This window comes from Nothobranchius furzeri, chromosome 14 (genome assembly GCF_043380555.1).
Source record: "Nothobranchius furzeri strain GRZ-AD chromosome 14, NfurGRZ-RIMD1, whole genome shotgun sequence".
Taxonomy (NCBI): Eukaryota; Metazoa; Chordata; class Actinopteri; order Cyprinodontiformes; family Nothobranchiidae; genus Nothobranchius; species Nothobranchius furzeri.
In genome coordinates, this window is record NC_091754.1 from 36,319,474 (window position 1) to 36,338,995 (window position 19,522).

General features: G+C 41.5%; 1 protein-coding gene across 1 annotated transcript in view; it reads left to right on the plus strand.

The window, feature by feature from the left end:
* plcl1 (phospholipase C like 1) overlaps positions 1-19,522 on the plus strand; it is a 228,117-nt gene that overhangs the window by 146,905 nt on the left and 61,690 nt on the right. The window contains exons 2-4 of the mRNA XM_054746563.2: positions 12,072-12,146; positions 12,725-13,012; positions 13,104-13,400. Of these exons, the coding sequence (XP_054602538.1) occupies positions 12,072-12,146; positions 12,725-13,012; positions 13,104-13,400 (660 nt within the window). The remainder of the gene's footprint in view (positions 1-12,071; positions 12,147-12,724; positions 13,013-13,103; positions 13,401-19,522) is intronic.

Sequence of the window (19,522 nt, forward strand, 5' to 3'; positions counted from 1 at the left end):
TTAATATTTTAATTCTCTTTTATAAATAAATATATATTTTTCTCAATATATAACCATATTTGATAAATATCATGATAAATAACATACAACTGTTTGTATTTTAACATCGTCCTTGTAGTTTTATAAGCTGATAATTAAACTGAAGCAAACATCTTTACTGTGAACTAAATTTACTGTGTATCTTCATTCCTTTTGCCGTCCTTTTTCATCTGATTTTTCCTACTGGGAAGTTAGAATTTCCAAGGAGAAAGCAAACGTACCATTAGCTGATAACATTGGTGGCAATGGAAGCTAATTTATCAAGCTAACGTTATCTTAAACAGTTTATTTAACTGCTGGAGCAGATTAAAACAATGATGCCTCACACTTAGATCGTTGTCGCTGGTTTCATCTTCACCCAATCACCCGTTGCATTTAGTAAAGTGAAGCCAAACTTTAGAGCGCGTTCATGTTCTTCAAGTCGGAAATTCGGAGTTCCGAGGACAAAGCGAACGCACCATTAGCAGAACGGAAGCTAGCAAATCAAGCTAACGTTATATTAAACATTTTATTTACCTACCGGAGCAGATTAAGATGAGGATGTCTCACTTAGATCGTTGTCGCTGGTTTCATCATCACCCAGTTATCCATCACATTTAGTGAAGTGGACCCAAGCTTTAGCATGCGTTCTTTCTACCATGCTGCTCTGTTTACAACTGGCTCGCAGCGACCGACGACATAACGCTCTTGCGCATGCGCAGCGGTCTAGGCAACTTCTTGTTATAAAGGACGGGTACCGAAACGAGGCACCGTTTCAAATGACGTGAATTGCTGCTCAGTCGGTACTATGGAATTCGGTCGGTACCTTAAAAAGTACAGAATTCGGTACGCATCACTACTGAACATGTCCAGAGAGCTGCGTATTTCCGCTAATGAGTTAGCAAAAGACAACCAAAATGCGCAAATAAGAACAGCACACAGATGCTCGTGTCGTTCTGATCTGCAGCTCACAGGGCTTCACATGCTAGAATAAACGTCATCACATTGTCAACTTGAACTTTCACATGATTATGAGCCACCCAATCACCTGCTTTGATGTCATTTTCCCGCAAATTGTAGTTCTTTGTAGTCCCAGTCTTTTGGCTTTTTCTTGTGCTTTGTCACAATAATACATGTAGACAAACACATCCTACACACATCAGACACCCACTACAAACTTCCGACACACACACACACACACACACACACACACACACACACACACACACACACACACACACACACACACACACACACACACACACACACACACACCACCACGAACATTTTGATGAATCACGGACCTGCCAAATGGTATGCAATATTCTTTGTTATTGTTATTATTATTCGTGAGAGAAAAGGAAAACTTTATACTACTGAAGAATTAGCTACAAATATTCAACATTATAATTTTAGACTGCTGCTGATTATTATTTATGTTTTCGTTTTTTTTACAGATTATTTAAATGAGTGTATCTCAAAAAGTAAATTATGGAAGCACTTCAAATAAATTTGTTGTTGTTTGAAAGGATTGTGTGCAATTTTTTTCATTGACAATTTTGAGGGATAAAGGTGTGACCTTTCTGTATAATCAAAAACGTGTAAAAACATTAAATTATTTTTTGTTTCTGTATGGATAATTGCACTTTTTAGTCAAGTATTTTGTTGCTATGAACACTTTGAATATATATTATTAAAATTTAGAATGTAAGGGTTGTATTGATGTATAGCAAGTTGAAATACTCCAAAAAATGGCATTTCAGCCTGTAAAAATGTAAATATAAGGTCTGGCAACTTGTTCTATGGCAGGTCTTAAATGGTTAACAGGTCATAAGCCTAGACACCCCCCCTTAAATTTGTATGTCCAAACCCACCTCAGCATCAGTAATTTATAAACGTTGGTCACAGTTATGCTAACCACTGAACAATGGTGAGGGGACCCACTGATAATGCTAGCCTGACCTGCTAACGGGTTTTTGATAAGAAACCATCAAGAAGAATGTTGGAGTACCACTCACATTCCAGTATGTACTAGGAACATCCATGCTATGAATGAGTGAATGAACGAACGAACGAACGAACGAACGAACACCATGGCTTGTGGTCCTTGCCCTTGTCATTTTGTCCCATGCTTGTCTTAACCCTAGTAGGTGCATTTTCAGGGTAAATTTACAGGAACTTCCTGACAGGGCCGGTGTCGGTACAAGATCTGCTCGGGTGCAAGATCGGCTCGGGTGCAAGATCGGCTCGGGGTCCGTTGACTGCCGTTGACGTCAAAGTAGTTGATTGGCTGAACATGAACCTTACGGAATTATGTAATCATGTTACGTTGGTCCAGGCAAATCTTTCTGTTGGAAACATGGACAACTTTTACAAAGAAATCCATCATTACCTCTTTGAAAATACACTTTTAGCATAGAGCTGCATGTATATTAGGGCTGAACGATTAACTGCATGTGCAATTAAATTGCGATGTGACAAAAGGAGAATTTCTAATCGCAAAGGCTGCAATTTGGCAGCGAGTGGTTAGCGCAATGCTAATATACGTGGAAAAACCCATAGAAATGCTAATGCTAATATCACCGATTACATTCTTACAAATTATGAATTAGAAACGTGCCAAATGATTACATTTGGAGTCTAATAGAAAGTAAAACTACCATCAATCAAATAAGTACAGACAGGTATTTTAGTAAAGCCAGAAAACTTTCAACTCCAGAGTTTTGGCTAGCAGCTATGAGCGTAACTGAACTACGCATGGACAAGACGTCAAAAATTAAACACAAAATACTTCAATAAACGGGACACACTTCTTTCCTGCAAATACAATTTCACAGGTGTTGCTAATACCTATGATCCTTCAAGGGATGTGCTCAAAGAGGAGTTCAACATTATGAATATAATATAGTGTTTTATTTTACAAATACCATTATAAACACAAACTTACGTCGTAAGAAACATTATTTTAATAACGAAACTGCTAAATGCTTTCCAACGGTGTAAAGATGTGTAGTGTATTTTGTCCGAGTGGGTTTGCCGTACTTTGACGTCATCGGCAGTCGAAGGACCCCGAGCCGATCTTGCACCCGAGCAGATCCTGTACCGACACCGGCTGAACGGCCCTTTTCAGGACCTGATGGGGGTAAGTACTTGAAACAGCCCGGGGGCGTAGCTGGGTGGAACTTTTGGTTAACTCACACGGATTGGAAACAGATGCCGTGCAAAATAACCAGCGTTAGTAAAGCTCCTAACACCGGGCCAAATTTCTCCATAACAACGTAGTACATGGGTCTTTGTTATTTCACAGTGCGCCGGAAAAAAACGGAGCTTTTTATGGTCACTAAAGTAGCTTTCTGGAGTTTTCTACTTTCAGAAATTATGAATGGTTTTTCAGAAATTCGTAAAAGTGATTATCTTATCATGTACTGTGATATAATATAAGCAATATGGCTTTTTAGAAATTTTTGCTCACCACGCCCCCTGTCTCGCAGAGCTCCGTGCAATAGGAAACTGAGCGCCTTCCAGAACTAGCCAACAGCGTTAGACTACCACTTACATGCTTCAAATTTAAGGAATACCTCGGCTGATGCAGAGTTGGTGAACCTTTCACGGACAAGAAAGTCTTTAAAATATAAATATATGAAAACACAGCATGACATGAGAATAATACTCGTACAACAAAACAACATGTTTTAGCTCTGTTTGTCGGCTACAGAAGTACAGAAACGTGAAGTCGCCATCCTAAAAAAAGAGCGACAGACTTTTTGTGTGAAATGCTTGCCAGCCACTAGATGGTGCCATCGGATGAGAGAAATACTCTGGAAAGAGACTTTAAACGCCACATTTTACATTACGCAGCTGCCGTTTCATTAAGTTATGACGTAGTTTGACAGAATTAAACTTTTAATGTTACTGTGGATGCTTTTTGCCACTGATCAGTGACATCACTCCCCGCTGAAGCAGTCGTGATATGCGTACGCCTGTGCAAAGGCCTGAAAGGGCTGAATTTCAATGGAGCCAAAACAGCTGAGAGGACCAATGCATCTAGTCTCCAGGTCAATTTTCCCAGAATTTTCCCCGAAATTCTGACAATGGAAACACGTCTATTGAGAATGTTCGGGATGTGCTCAAGAAGGCTTTGTTCTGGTGAAAAATAATGCAACACTGGGTGGAAATGAATCTTGTGACATTGCAGAAGCTTATCGAAACAATGCCACATAGAGTATGTGCTTTATTCAAAGGTGATCCAACAAATTATTAAATTGTGTCATCATACAAATTGTGTGCATTATACTAATATCATTTTCACAAATTTATTGTGTTGCCAACAGACTTTCTGTCATTTAGACTCCATTTAGGTTGTTAGGTGTTTGTCAATGTGCCTATTTCCGTTCAAGTGCCTTTTATGTCTTTTATGACGATTTTCAGCACCTTGGGCTTTTGAGAAGTGTGTGGAAGGTGCTGTAGAAATAAAAGTGAATTGAATTGGACAATTCATCAAAGTCCTTTAGACCAATAAAGTTGATGAAACATCAATTTTAAAGAAGTTAAGTATGCTACAAAATTTTACTTTCTGTCTTCAGAGCAGTTTTTTTTGTGTCATGTCACACACGTGTATTTTTGCAAACCAGGCCTGTGCTGTGCTCTGGATTAGACTGAATGTTGTGGCAGTGCAATAATCTGTTGTGGTAACCTATTGCCAGTGAGCTGGCAGATTATTAGCCAGATCATTGGATCAGATTGAGGTTGGATTTATGATACCAGGTGTTCGTGAGCACTAGGTGAGTGCATTGCTCACTGGATTAAACCAATGAGCTGTAAGTAACAGCAGAGCATGTGCAGGTCAAAAGTGGTTTCAGTGGATTTTTATATAAATGTCCCAGTTTGTCATGAGCTTCAGAAGGACACCATGATGGACTAAAGCATCCTGATTTCTGCACAGGTTTATTAGATTATAATGTTGAATGCTCAGACTTAGCTTCTAAATTCACTGGACACTTTATGTTTATGTTTATGTTTATGTATTTAGCAGACGCTTTTGTCCAAAACGACTTACAAGTGATAATCGGCATGTTGCCCTTGAGGCTAACAACAACAACAACAACAACAACAACTTGACATCAATCATGGAGAGGAGAGAACAAGGAGTGGACAGTAGAGAAGGGGGACAGGTGCAGGGAGGGTGCTAGTTTAGAAGATGCTCTCTGAAGAGCAGGGTCTTCAGGAGTTTCTTGAAAATTGAAAAGGAAGCCGCTGTTCTGGTAGTGTTTGGAAGGTCATTCCACATTTGTGGAACAATGCATGAGAAGAGTCTGGATTGTCCTGAGCGTGGTGTAGGCACTGCTAGCCGACGATCCTGTGATGACCGGAGCGGCCGGGCCGAGACGTAAGCCTTTGCAAGAGAATTCAGGTAGATGGGAGCCGTACCATCTCGGACTTTGTATGCTAGTGTTAGCAATTTGAATTTGATGCGTGCTGCTAGCGGTAGCCAGTGGAGCTTAATGAACAGAGGGGTGACGTGTTCTCTTTTTGTCTGATTGAAGACCAGACGCGCTGCTGCGTTCTGGACCATTTGAAGAGGTCTCACAGTACAGCCTGGAAGACCAGTTAGAAGGGTATTGCAGTAATCGAGGCGGGAGATGACAGTAGATTGCACCAGGAGCTGGGTGGCATGTTGTGTTAGGTATGGTCTCTTTCGTATGTTATACAGCGCAAAGCGGCATGAATGAGCAACAGAGGTAACATGATCTTTAAAGGTCAGGTGTTCATCAATCACAACACACAGATTTCGAACTGCCTTTGAAGGAGCCAGAGATAGTAAATCATTTTGGATTGAGATATTGTGCTGTATGGATGGTTTTGCTGGGATGACAAGTAGTTCAGTTTTAGAGAGGTTGAGTTGGAGATGGTGGGATTTCATCCATTTTGTACTGTATTAGGTGCACCAGTCCAACTGGTCGATAACACTAAAACAACTAACCAGCCAGTCACATGGTGGCAACTAAGTGCATTAAGGCATGTTGACATGGTCAAGACGATCTGCTGCAGTTCAAACTGGGCTTCAGAATGGGGAAGAAAATTAATTTAAGTGACTTTGAACATGGCATGGTTGTTTGCGCCAGACGGGCTGGTCTGAGTATTTCAGAAACTGCTGATCTTCTGGGATTGTGACGCACAACCATCTCAAGGGTCTACAGAGAATGGTCCAAAAATGGGAAAACATCCAGTGAGCGGCAGTTCGGTGGGCAAAAATGACTTGTTGATGCCAGAGGTCAGAGGAGAATGGCCAGACTGGTTCGAGCTGAAAGGCAACAGTAACTCAAATACAACCAAAGAATGCAGAAGAGCATCTCGGCACAACATGTCGAACCTTGAGGCAGATGGGCTACAGCAGCAGAAGACCCCACCAAGTGCTGCTCCTGTCAGCTAATAGGAAACTGAGGCTACAAGTCACATAGGCTCACCAAAATTGGACAAAAGAAGATTGGAGAAATGTTACCTGGTCTGATGAGTCTTGATTTCTGCTGCGACATTCAGATAGTAGGGTCAGAATTTGAAAACATGAAAGCATAGGTCCATCCTGCCTTGTATCAAAGGTTCACACTGGTGGTGGTGGTGTAATGGTGTGGGGAACATTTTCTTGGGCCCCTTAGTACTAATTGATCATCGTTGCTACTCCACAGCCTACCCGAGTATTGTTGCTGGTCATGTCCATCCCTTTATGACCACAGTGTACCCGTATTCTGATGGCCACTTTCAGCAGGATAATGCACCATGTCATTAAGCTGGACTCATCTCAGACTGGTTTCTTTGACATGACAATTAGTTCACTGTACTCAAATGGTCTCGACAGTCACCGCATCTTAATCCAGTAGAGCACTGGTGCCAAACTCAGGCCTTCGGTCTATTTATATATGACCCACAGGATCAAATACCAAATACTGGCCCGCAAGCCCATTTGGCCACAAAGACTACAAATCCCATAGAGCTTTGCAGCGTTAGTGCGTCAATTGAAGCACCCCCTACTACCCTACAGTGACCAAAGCCTACTGGTTGTGCAGCACCAGGCTAAAGACCAAAGGTGACAGATCATTTGCTGCTGTGGCCCCCAAACTCTGGAACTCTCTCCCCCTGAGCCTGAGATCAGTGGACTCAGTGGACTCCTTTAAAAAGCAGCTGAAAACTCACCTGTTCAAGCTGGTTCTTGTGTGACCTTCATCACCCTCTCCTTATTCTGCTCTTATTCTGCCTTTCCCAGGACCGACTTGATTTTCCTATTTCCTATTCATTTTCTCTCTCCCTTTCCTTATGTTTTTTGTTCTTTTCTCCTTTTAATATTTTACTCATTTTAAAAATCTTTTTATACTTTACTATGAATTTATTTTTATAATTCTTTTTTTTTTTTTTGTGAAGCACCTCTTGATTTTTATCTCGAGAGGCATACAGATTGTCTTCTTCTGAGAAGGTCATTGGCTGCAAACTCCTCTCCATACAGGACCTGTACACCTGCGGGACATTGAGGGGTGCAGGTCTGATCACAGCTGATCCGTGTCACCCTGGAAACAGTCTTTTTGACTCTCTCCTATCTGGCAGGAGGGTCAGATCCATTCAGACCAGAATGTCTCGCTACAAGAACATGAACGACAATCCTAGGGCTGCCTACTCCTGTCGCTTGGTTAGAGTCACATGACCCGGTGTTGTGTTTGTACCTGAACTGATCCGCTTCGACTAGTACCTAAACAGTAGCCGTTTCTCTAAGTATTGCCACTTTATATGATAATTTTATCATGATTATTTTCTTACTTCCTATATATTTGCTCATCTCTTATTTTTATCTTTCTTTTTTTGCACCAAGTAATGCAGCTATTTCCTAATGTTGTGATTCTCCCACGTATGGTAATAAAACCCTTCTGATTCTGATTCAGAAGTCCTTGTTCATGCTTTTGTCACCACAGTGATTGAATATTGCAGTGCACTCTTCTCTTGACTTCCCATGGAAAGTTTTTAACTTCTCCAACTAGTGCTAAATGCAGCTGTTTACATTTCCGTGATTGAAATGGCAAACTTTAGGTATGGTTTTGCTATCCATGCTCCGTTCCTATAGCACTTTACCTCAGGACATCAGACAGGAATACTCGGTTGATGAGTTTAAAGCTAAACTGAAAACCAATTTTTTAACTCAGTCTTTTAAATAGACAATGTGTAGTTTTTCCATTAATCTCTGGAAGTATCCATCAAAATCTTGGTGAAAAAGAATTGTTTGATGCCCAGTTGTTAGAAAATGTTTGCAGCTTAGTAACATAAAACCACGGGTCTAAAATACATGGGAGCGGATCCAGTCTCTGGGCAGTGCCATATTAGACGCCATGTTTACATTTGGGGAACCCGTGAGGACAAAACGCTTATACTGATTTGTAACAAACGGTTACAGAACGTTCACCATTCATCAACGCTGTTTTACACGTTTACCTCTTCACTCGTTGCCACTGATGAAAGGGAGTCTGGTGTGCTTCTCATTTAGCTGGAGGTTGCTCTCCCAGGGATTTTTGACCCTAATGGCCATCTGTTGGTAAGGTCTTACTCAAACACAAAAATACTGAGATACTGCCCCCTTTCGCCAGGGGAAATACACACTGTCACTTTAAAGGTTAAATTGTTATGGACAGATGACAGTTTTATGTCTTATCTACCTTTGTTTAACTGTTCTCTAATGTGCTTTTTAAATTGATAATCTTTCCATGATGTTTATGTTTTTATTGCTTCTTGTTGTTTTTAGACTTTGTCTTCTGTGACTGCAGCGCTTTGTATACAGCTGCTATAATAATACCCATACTAATAATAAAGATGTGCATGTAGAGATGTTACAGAAGGGTGTCATGTGCAAACACAGATCATTTATTGTTGTATTCACTCTGTATGTAGTTTTTCAGATTTTCTACCCAGCCTTCAGGAAAATGTCCAGAGGACTAAAGTGTGCAATTGTAGCGGCCTTTCTTCCAGAGTAATTACTGCTAGTGTGAATGCTGACAGGAGCTGCTGCTCATTTTCCTTTTTCATATTTTATTCTTTTGTACTATTTTCTTCAGTCAATATTAAACTGATGAAAAATATGAGCACTACAACAAAAATGGACTGATGAAAAGAACATTCATGACAGAAACCAGGTTTGGGAAAAAATGGTTGTGGAAGTTGTCCATCTTCATTTGGTCAGGTTCTGTTTACAGAGAGCAGTCAGCCCGGTTCCTTTCCTCGCCAAAATGCTTCAAGCCTCTTTTAAAAGCCTCTGCAGGCTTTTTAAAGCACCTCACACGTGATTTTCAGTTAAGTCTGCTCTCTTTCAAACTTGCTGTTTGAGACACCAGCTGAATCCAGTCCTACCATCTTTAACATTGGGCGACGGTGGGCACAGGAGTTAAGTGCTCGCCCCATCATCGGAAGGTTGCAGATTCGAGCCCTGCTCAGTCTGTCGCTGTCGTTGTGTCCTTGGGCAAGACATTTAACCCACGTTGCCTGCTGGTGGTGGTCGGAGGGACCGGTGGGGCCAGTGCTCGGCAGCCTCGCCTCAGTCAGTGCGCCCCAGGGCAGCAGTGGCTACATCGTAGCTCATCACCATCAGTGTGTGAATGTGTGTGTGAATGGGTGAATGACTGATTGTGTTGTAAAGCGCCTTGAGGGGTTCCAGAACTCTAGAAGGCGCTATATCGAATACAGGCCTTTTAACATCATTCCATATAAAATCTATGCAACTCTGCTAGAAATGTGTATCAAAGGTGGTGTAACAGGTTTGGAGCCAGCAGGTGGTTGTGTTGTCTATACCTCACACCAGGAGGGCAGCTAAGACACTTGGAGGAAAGGCATAAATAAAACCACAGTCTTTGTCCATGCTAAAGGGAAAAATAACAAAAATAATATTTTATTTTTGCCATAATTCTTCAATTGGGCGAAAACACACTTTAGAAAACAGAAGAAACATTTATTGTTTTTGCTGGTCGGTCTTGGTGTGCAACTTGAAAATGCACATTTTATTCCTTTACGCCACATGAAAGCAGTCCAGCTGCCTCCAAAACAACATCTTCTGACTGTCATGTTAACATGTTTAGACATAATTAGTACAAAAAGTCTGCTTCCAGTCGTCGGGAGTCTTGGGGAGTGGACATAATTATTTAAATTAAGAGTGACTTTTTCTGTTTTTAATCAAAATAATCTAATAATAAAATAATAAATGGAAGAGAACATGGTACCCAGCCACCCTGCGGGCCCATCTGTGCTGCTGTGATGACCATACTAATTTCTTTGGAGCAGCAGTAACTTAACAGGTTGAGCGGGTTATCCAGTAATCGGAAGGTTGCAGGTTCAATTTCGGCTTCGGACAGAGAAATCTGCTGTTGTGTCCTTGAGCAAGACACTTAACCCCCCTTGCCTGCTGGGGGTGGTCAGAGGGACCGGTGGCGCCTGTGCTCGGCAGCCTCGCCTCTGTCAGTGTGCCTCAGGGCAGCTGTGGCTACATCGTAGCTCATCACCATCAGTGTGTGAATGTGTGTGTGAATGGATGAATGATGCACTGTAGTGTAAAGCATTTTGGAGTCCTCTGACTCTGAAAGGCGCTATACAAGTGCGGATCGTTATTCATTCTTGTACTGCCGCCTTGTGTGTGTGTGTGTGTGTGTGTGTGTGTGTTTTATTCTCCATATCCACTCATGGCTCTGCTTCAACCATCCTTTGCACTGTTTGAATAGTTTACCCATGCAGGTGAAGAGCCAGCTGCCACAGCCACTCCACTAGCTGAGCTCCAGCACAATAACCTTGTTCATTTGTTCTCTTTCATCCTTCACTCTTACATCTATCATCTGTGTTTTATTTTTCTCATTCAGTCCCAGGGCTACAGTCTTCATTTACTCTGGATTGGTTGTTTCTCCAACTTTCCTTTCAGGCTCATTCTCTTAATTTGCCTTGTCTCGCTTGTCTTCCTTTTCCAGCTTTTGAAGTAATTGAATTGGAAATCAATCAGTGTTTGTGTAGCAAAAGCAACGAGCCACCAACTGTCAACCTTTCCTCTTTTTTTGACAGTCTTTGCTTCTTTTTCAAGGGTAATTACTGCTAGGTTTCTGCACATTTGTGTGCTGTATAATGTTCTTATCTTGGTTTTTCTGCCCACTGTAGAAACATTCTTCAAAAGGTTTCTGTAAATTTTACATTATGGAAATCAAAGGTCTTGTTCAATGAGAAACTGCGTAATATTTGAAATTACGATTGGTCTCTGCATGCTGAGCGTGACCCCCCCCCCCCCCCCCCCCCCCGTATTAGGCACAGACAGGAAATAGATGAGAAAATGGTTGGGTCAAAAAGAGACAGTCTCTTCTATGTCACTGGGAAATTTAGTGTTCATGGCCCCGCCCTCCCTTGCAGCCAAGGCCACACAGGGGCGTGTCCAGGTAGTGGCCTGGGGTAGCACATGCCACCCTTGGAATCTGATTGGCCACCCCAGGTGCCACCACACTAATTTACCTTTAAATAGGCTTTTCATTGTCCACAAAGGCTTGGGGGTAAAGCAAAAAAAGCATAACCATTGGTGCCACTCATGCACAAAGTTGTGCCTCACCTGGGCCACCCCATTTTAAAAGATCTGGACACGCCACTGGAACTCAGATTAGTAGATAATAAGATCTTGAGATGTTTCATGGCATTCTGGAAATGTCTTTGGGCAATTTTTCACCAGCAGTCCCAGCTTCTGATAAAATATTATTCTATGATGTCAAAGTTTTCTTATAAGTGCAATCATTTTAAGATTCTCAGGTATCTTTCTTCTTACTTAGCAAATGTATGGCCTACATTTCTAACAGTATGAATTCAGAGCTTTTTTCTCCTCATGTCCTTTGCCAGTTCTTTGTTAGGTCCGTATTCTACAAGATGAACAAAACATTCTATTAGAACGTTTCTGGTTCTGCACTTGCACGGTCAACTTGGATCAATACTTTTATCTTGTGGTTTAGATTATGAATCAGGGATTTGTCATGACTGACCTGCTGCTGCTTTGTTTGTCTTTGTGTTCCCAGGATCCTTCAGCGCAGAAAGTTGGTGGAGGCAGGAAGAAGACCGTGTCCTTCAGCAGCATGCCATCTGAGAAGAAGGTACTCTCTCTCTTTCTCTCTCGTATATAAATCCAACACTGAACCCGTTTCACAAAACTTAGCAAGCAGTTTGCTAACTGTAGAATGCAGATGGGTGGTCTCGTAGGGTGTCTTGCATTGAAATCCTCTGCAATGACCCGGTTACTGTGTTCACTAGAAATCAACACAATTTCAATTCACTCTTTACGTGTTAACCCCTTCATCATGTCAATGGCTGGGAACAAAGAGAAACTTGTTAATAACTCGTGAAAGAATAAAGTAATGTTAAAAGCAAGCACACCATTGGTTTTTATTGTGAAATTCCCAATGAGTTTGATGTGTCACATGACCCTCTTGCTCTTGAAAAAACAAAAGTTGGATCCAAGATGGCTGACTTCAAAATGGCCACCATGGTCACCACCCATCTTGAAAAATTTGCCCCCTCACGTAAATGTATATGTGTGTGTGTGTATATATATATATATATATGTATCTATGTATATATATATATATATATATATATATATATATATATATATATATATATATATACAGAAACAGCCTTTGTTGTTAACATTGTGGATACTTTGTTATTTCAGGTGAGCAGTGCAGCTGACTGCCTGGCATTTATGCAAGGCGGGTGTGAACTAAAGAAGATCCGACCCAACTCCAGAGTTTACTGTCGTTTTTACACCTTGGACACAGACCTGAGCTGCCTTCATTGGGAGCCATCTAAGAAAGACGCAGACCGGGCACGGCTGGACGTTTTCAGTATTCGGGAGGTCCGCACAGGAAAGAGCACAGAGACTTTCCTCCATAATGGTCCTCTGTCTGATCACTTGGCGGAGGAAGCAGCTTTCTCCATAATACATGGGGATGACTACCAGGTAACAGCTCCATTATTTACAAGAGGTGTATCGTACAGAAAATCTCACCATTCTGCTCTAGAAACTGATCCTTTTGTATCACTTCCTACAGTCTCTAGACTTGGTAGCACTATCAGCAGATGTGGCCAACATCTGGGTGACAGGCCTGCGTTACCTTCTTGCCCACCCTTCAATCATTGGAGGGGCTGGGGGAGGAGTTGGGGGAGTGGGAGGAGGACCAGGTGATGGAGGAGGTGTGACAGTAGAAGGCAGCCTTGGAAACAAGATGAGGATGGAGTGGCTGGCAGCAGAGTTCTCACAGGTGGATGAAGATGGGTATGGGATTGTATCGGAGGATGTGGCTGTCACCACCGTCTGTAAACTGTGTCCAGGCATCAAGGAGGCTAAGGTAAAGTTCTTGTCTTTTATTGGTTCCCCTCATTCAGGTTGGTTCCCCTCATTCAGGTTAACGTTTATAACGTTTATGTCTTCAACATAACTTATCCATAAAAATGTGGGGTTGCTGTTTAAAAATGCATAATTCCACAAACTTTTATCTCAGCGTGACTTTTACAATGACTAGTTGTGTTGTTGCTGTGACTAGGTGCCCAAGTCAAAACATTGTAGAAGTTATGTCTTCAACCATCCATCCATCCATTTTCTGAACTCGCATTGTCCACACAGGGTCGCGGGGGGGCTGGTGCGTATCTCCAGCGGTCAATGGATGACGGTGGCACAGGAGTTAAGTGCTCGCCCCGTGATCAGAAGGTTGCAGGTTCGAGCCTCGCTCAGTCTGTCGCTGTCGTTGTGTCCTTGGGCAAGACACTTAACCCACGTTGCCTGCTGGTGGTGGTCGGAGGGACCGGTGGCGCCAGTGCTCGGCAGCCTCGCCTCTGTCAGTGCGCCCCAGGGCAGCTGTGGCTACACTGTAGCTCATCCCCACCAGTGTGTGGATGTGTGTGTGAATGGGTGAATGACTGATTGTGTTGTAAAGCGCCTTAAGGGTTTTCAAGAACTCTAGAAGGCGCTATATCAAATACAGGCCATTTACCATTTACCATTTCAATGGGCAATCAAGCGGGGTACACCCTGGACAGAGAGCCAGTCCATCGCAGGGCAACACAGAGACACACAGAGACACACAGGACAAACAATCACACACACACACACACACACACACACACACACACACACAGTTAAGACAGACCATTCAACCTAACAGTCATGTTTTTGGACTGTGGGAAGAAGCCGGAGAACCCGGAGAGAACCCACGCATGCACAGGGAGAACATGCAAACTCCATGCAGAAAGATCCCAGGCCGGGAAGCGAACCCAGGACCTTCTTGCTGCAAGGCAACAGCTCTAACCACTGCGCCATTGCTCAGCTGTCTTCAACATAACAAACAAATTGTACATAAATATGCCCCCTTAAACCTAGGGTACATAGTTGAACAGTTTTAACCCTCCTACTGTCTTTGTGGGTGACCCCGCGAAGAAAGTTGGCCATTGAGCAGGGTTGATGGTTTATCCCTTGAGGTCCACGTGGCAGGGGTGAGGTGGTGCTCACTCCTGGAGGGTTAAAGTAACTTTAAAAATGCTTAAATTTGACTATATGATCCTGCCCAATGATATAAAGTAGGTCAAGTTTTGTAATTCATATTTCTCCCAAGTCCCTCCCCTGACCTCCACAGCAAAACAAATCATTCAAGTGAGCCTAGAGTGTTGACCAATAGATTTGTGTCGGTAAGAACGCACCCCAGTTCCCAGCATGCATTATGAGATGCACACCAACCTAGCATGAATGCTAACTTGACCTGTACTGAGTTAATGAAGTTAATGAAGTTAACTTGAAGAGGTGGGAGGGAAATGAAAACCCATTTATCTTTTGTGTATTGGAGCTAAGTGATAGTGAAGTATTCAACCTTGTGCTACACACTATAAAAAGCAATCTACAGAAACTACTCAGAAAAATTGAGGTAACAATTTGATCAGTGAATTTATACCCCATAAATGTGTGTAAATAGTACCTAATGTTCAAAATTAAGAAAAAACCTAAAGGAATTGGATGGAATCTAACTGGCATGTTTAGGTAAATTTTCTAAGCTAGAAAATAATGAACTCATTGGACACACATGCTGAAGCTGGGATCGACCCTACAACCCTTCGGTCACTGGACTAGACCTGCTCTACCTTCTGAGCTATCCCAATGCAATACTGTTATAAGTAAGAATTTATTCAGCCAAAAGCAATACAAAAGTAGGACATTTCTTTTTAGCAAAGGCTGAACTAAAACTGCATTCACTGTTGCTCAACATTTTTTTAAACATAATGAAAAATTTCCCTAAAAAATTTGTGTCCGTGACTATAACTACACGAATGGGAAAGCCAATACAGCGCATAACTGTACACAGATACGCTGGCCAACATGTGCAGTTGTTCTATTTGGTAATTAAATAAAATAGGTAGGATTAATCATTATAATTTATTTAATTCTTTAACAAAAATATTTAGTCCCATTTTAGACGATTTATTGGGTATTTAGAAAAAAATCTTTTTTTTTCAGCGCGAATAGACTATTGTTGTAGCCCATTGTAGCTAAAGCAGGGAGGGCTACACTCATGACTGCGGGTTTTGTGTGTTTCCCTGCTTTAACACTGCAGCTTTGATTAAAATGAGTGATTAGCAAATGATAAATGATAATTGCCTCGCACTTGTATAGTGCCTTTCAGAGTAAGGACTCCAATGCACTTTACACTACAGTGCATCATTCATCCATTCACACACACATTCACACACTGATGGTGATGAGCCATGATGTAACCACAGCTGCCTTGGGGCACACTGACAGAGGTGTGGCTGCCGAGCACAGGCGCCACCGGTCCTTCCCACCACCACCAGCAGGCAAGGTGGGTTAAGTGTCTTGCCCAAGGACATAACAGCAGAATTCTCTGTCCTACAGAATCTGATGAAGGCTGAGGAGATAGTTCAGCTGCTATAACCACATGTGGAAACACAGAAAAATGAAAACATTACCTCTTTGTTAGCATTACAAGGCTATTTGTGTGCATGTGCGCAGCATCATGCTTGGTTTCCAGCTACAACCAGAAAGGTAGGGGGAGGAGAAGTGGGCTCTCCTCCTCCTCTACTTGATGACATCATGCTACGAACACTAGCTTTAGTGTGATTTAAGATAAACCCCAAGCTGGCAGACACCATACATATAGAAACTGGTCTTGGCCAAACCTAGAAAAACAGGTCATCTCAGTGACGGCTTCTTTTCAGACAACTAAGAAACAAATTCACCTTTCATCAACAAAGTTAAGGTTGAATATTGTATATCTGTCACCACTGATACTCTAATTCACAGAAACCATTCAATCTCACAGCGAGCAAAAGCTGCCATGCTTGACCCATCTACGTTTACAAGATTCTGCCTCTGTTTATGATAAGATGAGAAACTATGAGCTGCTTCATCAAACACTTCTGACTCTGTTTGGTTCTCTAGGACAGGTTTCAGAAAATGGTGCACAGACCTTTCACTGTTTACTGGTTTGTGTAGGAAATTACCAAAGCCCTTAAAGCATTCAGTCATAGAACATTTTCTGGACCGGGTTTACTAGATCCTTACCTTTTGAAACTGGCAGCTGATTTTGTGGTGGAGCTTCTCACAAACAAATTTTACATCACATTAGAGAAAACTGAAATTCCCTCGGTATGAAAATCAGCTCTTGTTGTTCCTTTATTAAAAGAAGGTGATCCCAGTGGTTTTAACTAACTACAGACCAATATCTAATCTCTGTGCTGGCCCAAGTTCTTGATGCTTTTGTGTGGGAGCAATATCAATAGCAAGGACACAGGAACTGACAATTACCGTGAACTTCTAAACCAAACAAATGAACGGCACTGCAGTCCCATTCCTCCAAATGGAACTGCTACTCACAATGCAAAATTAACACCAAATATATCACCAGCAGAACATTAACCGACACATCCCTGGTAATGGGAACCCAAGGTGAACATCCCAAAAGACCTGAAAACACACCAAAATAGAACAAAATAACTGGTAAAGATTGCTGCACCCAAAAGGAGCAGGAAATACTTCACAGGACAATTTGGTTGCGGTAAAAGTGTGACATAACATTTTTATACTGTAAACTCAGATTATACACAGCCTTTATAGTCTGTATGATGTAGAGATTGTTCAGTTAGATTTGTATGTAGTTTTTTAATATATTGTGATTCCTATCTTCTTCTTCCTGTGAGACTGGTTGGAAGGCACCCTAACGCCCCCCTATAGATGAGCCCCCAGCGATAACCAATAGTGTTAGACTACCGCTCGGCAACCTGGTGAGCTCACAGATTAGACATGGTAACCACGTCCCTCCTTTGTGTTTTTGGAAAGGAGAAAAACCAACAACGGCCCAGCCAGCTGAGAAGGAAACCTTCTTCCATGTAACCGTCCTTCCAAGATGATGGAGACATTAGACTGTTTTGTGATTACTGTAGAATTCTTACACATTGCACCTTTAAATATCTGGTGTCTGTGTAGCAATCAGCTGTCAGAAATATATGATTTAAGTCTTTCATTTAGTCCGTTTTCCCTGATCCTGATCAGGGTCACAGGGCACCAGTGTTTGTCTTCAGCTGTCACTGAGTGAGGGACAAGGTCACACCTGGACAGGTCACCATTCCATCACAGGAATATACAGCACAGATAAACCAGCACGCACATCTGTTGAAAATGAATTGGGAATATTGCTAACGATACAGGATTTAGAACACATGGTTGAAAAATGATAATATAAATCCGTTACTCTTCCTTTCTCATGCTAATGGCTAGTGATGCTGGGCCATAAAACCCCAGTACAGTGTTTGGTGAAACACATTATATCCTTAATCACAGGATTCAGCTTCTTCTTTATTCACTATAGTGTGCAGGTTAAGAGGAATTTCTATGGGATTAGATTCGTGCCAATAATTTCAAGAAAAACCCTTAGAAGATCAAACAAAAATTAAGAATGTGAGAGAAAAAAATATATAATGCAAAAAACAAAAAGTTTCAAAAGTTAAACTTACTACGTATCTGAATCAGCTTATTCAAATGAGTAATAAAAGTCTTTGTATTTTTTATGTTTGACTCTATGTATTTTTGAATATTGAGACAATATCGCTGGAAAAATATACCGCAATATATTGCCATATTTAGATTTTCTTACATCTCTAGTCTGCAGTGCACTTTGGGTACACTATGGTGTGTCTTAGCTCACCAGCTGCAGTTGATGCATGTGGCCGTGTTGCACGTCCATTGTAATGCAATGCAGTAGTTTTCAATCTATAAAGAAAGAAAAACAAAGAAACAAAAGAAATAGCTTTTAGACAAAAATATACAGTTCATGTAAAGATTTAAATAATTAAAAGCATTTATCTGTCCTGGATGACATTCCTTTGATGGAGAATACAGAATACATGTGACAGAAAGCACATTGAATCTGATTTGGAATAATCTGATTTGTCCTGTTCCGACAAACAAATGTTAGATCTGTATACTGGTAAGAAATTTATTTCCAAACATACTCACCTAGATAATTATTCAGTCAGAGTTACATTATACAAACCATCCGTTTGACTGAAAAAGGAGCAGGCAGAAGTATGAACTTGTTTAGCCCGTCTAAGTAACATGGAATAAAAAATACATGTATCTGTATGTAAATGCAGTTTAAATGTCTTCCCACAATAGTTCATGTAGATTCTGTCTGAGTTAAACTATAAAAATCCTGCAGTTCCACTAAAAGAGTATTTACCTGTGAACAGCGCCCCTTGACCACCTGTTAGCTCTGCTCCCTGCTCTTCCTCTGTAGCAAGTTAGCTGTACACAGGTTAGCTCCAGTAGCTGCAAAGTCTAAAGATGAATACGTTGTTTCAGATAGTAAGTTTAACTTTTGAAACAATTTTTATATTTTGCAATATATTTTTTCTCTCACATTCTTCATTTTTGTTTGATCTTCTAAGGATTTTTCTTGAAACTATTGGCACGAATCTAATCCCATTAACTTACCCTAACCCTAGTACACAATAGGTGTGTTTCCTTTAACGAAAATTCAGGGTAAATGCAGCAAGGGGCAAATTCACTGGGACATCCGATAACTCAGTCCCCTTATCAGTCACATCTCCATGGCCCTGTAATCACATTGCGACTGCTGCGTTGTGAGATACGTTATCGATTGGCGCAAAACACGCAGAACACACCAAAAGCAGTGAACAAAACAGTGTTTCTGACTGAGTTACAGCTAATTGGCGCTGGGCCACTCCGAGTACCTACCCTTGATCAGGTACTCAGGAGGTTCCTGAACATGGCCGTTCTGCCGGCCCGGTCAAGTGGAAACACGCACATGTAAGTAGGTTAGTGTAAATCTACCCTGAAGCTCCAGTAATGGAAACGCACCTAATGTTGGTTTTCTGAAATACTCAAACTCACCATGACAGCAAATATACTAAAATTATGTAACCTGGGAAGAAAGAAACAACTCTCATG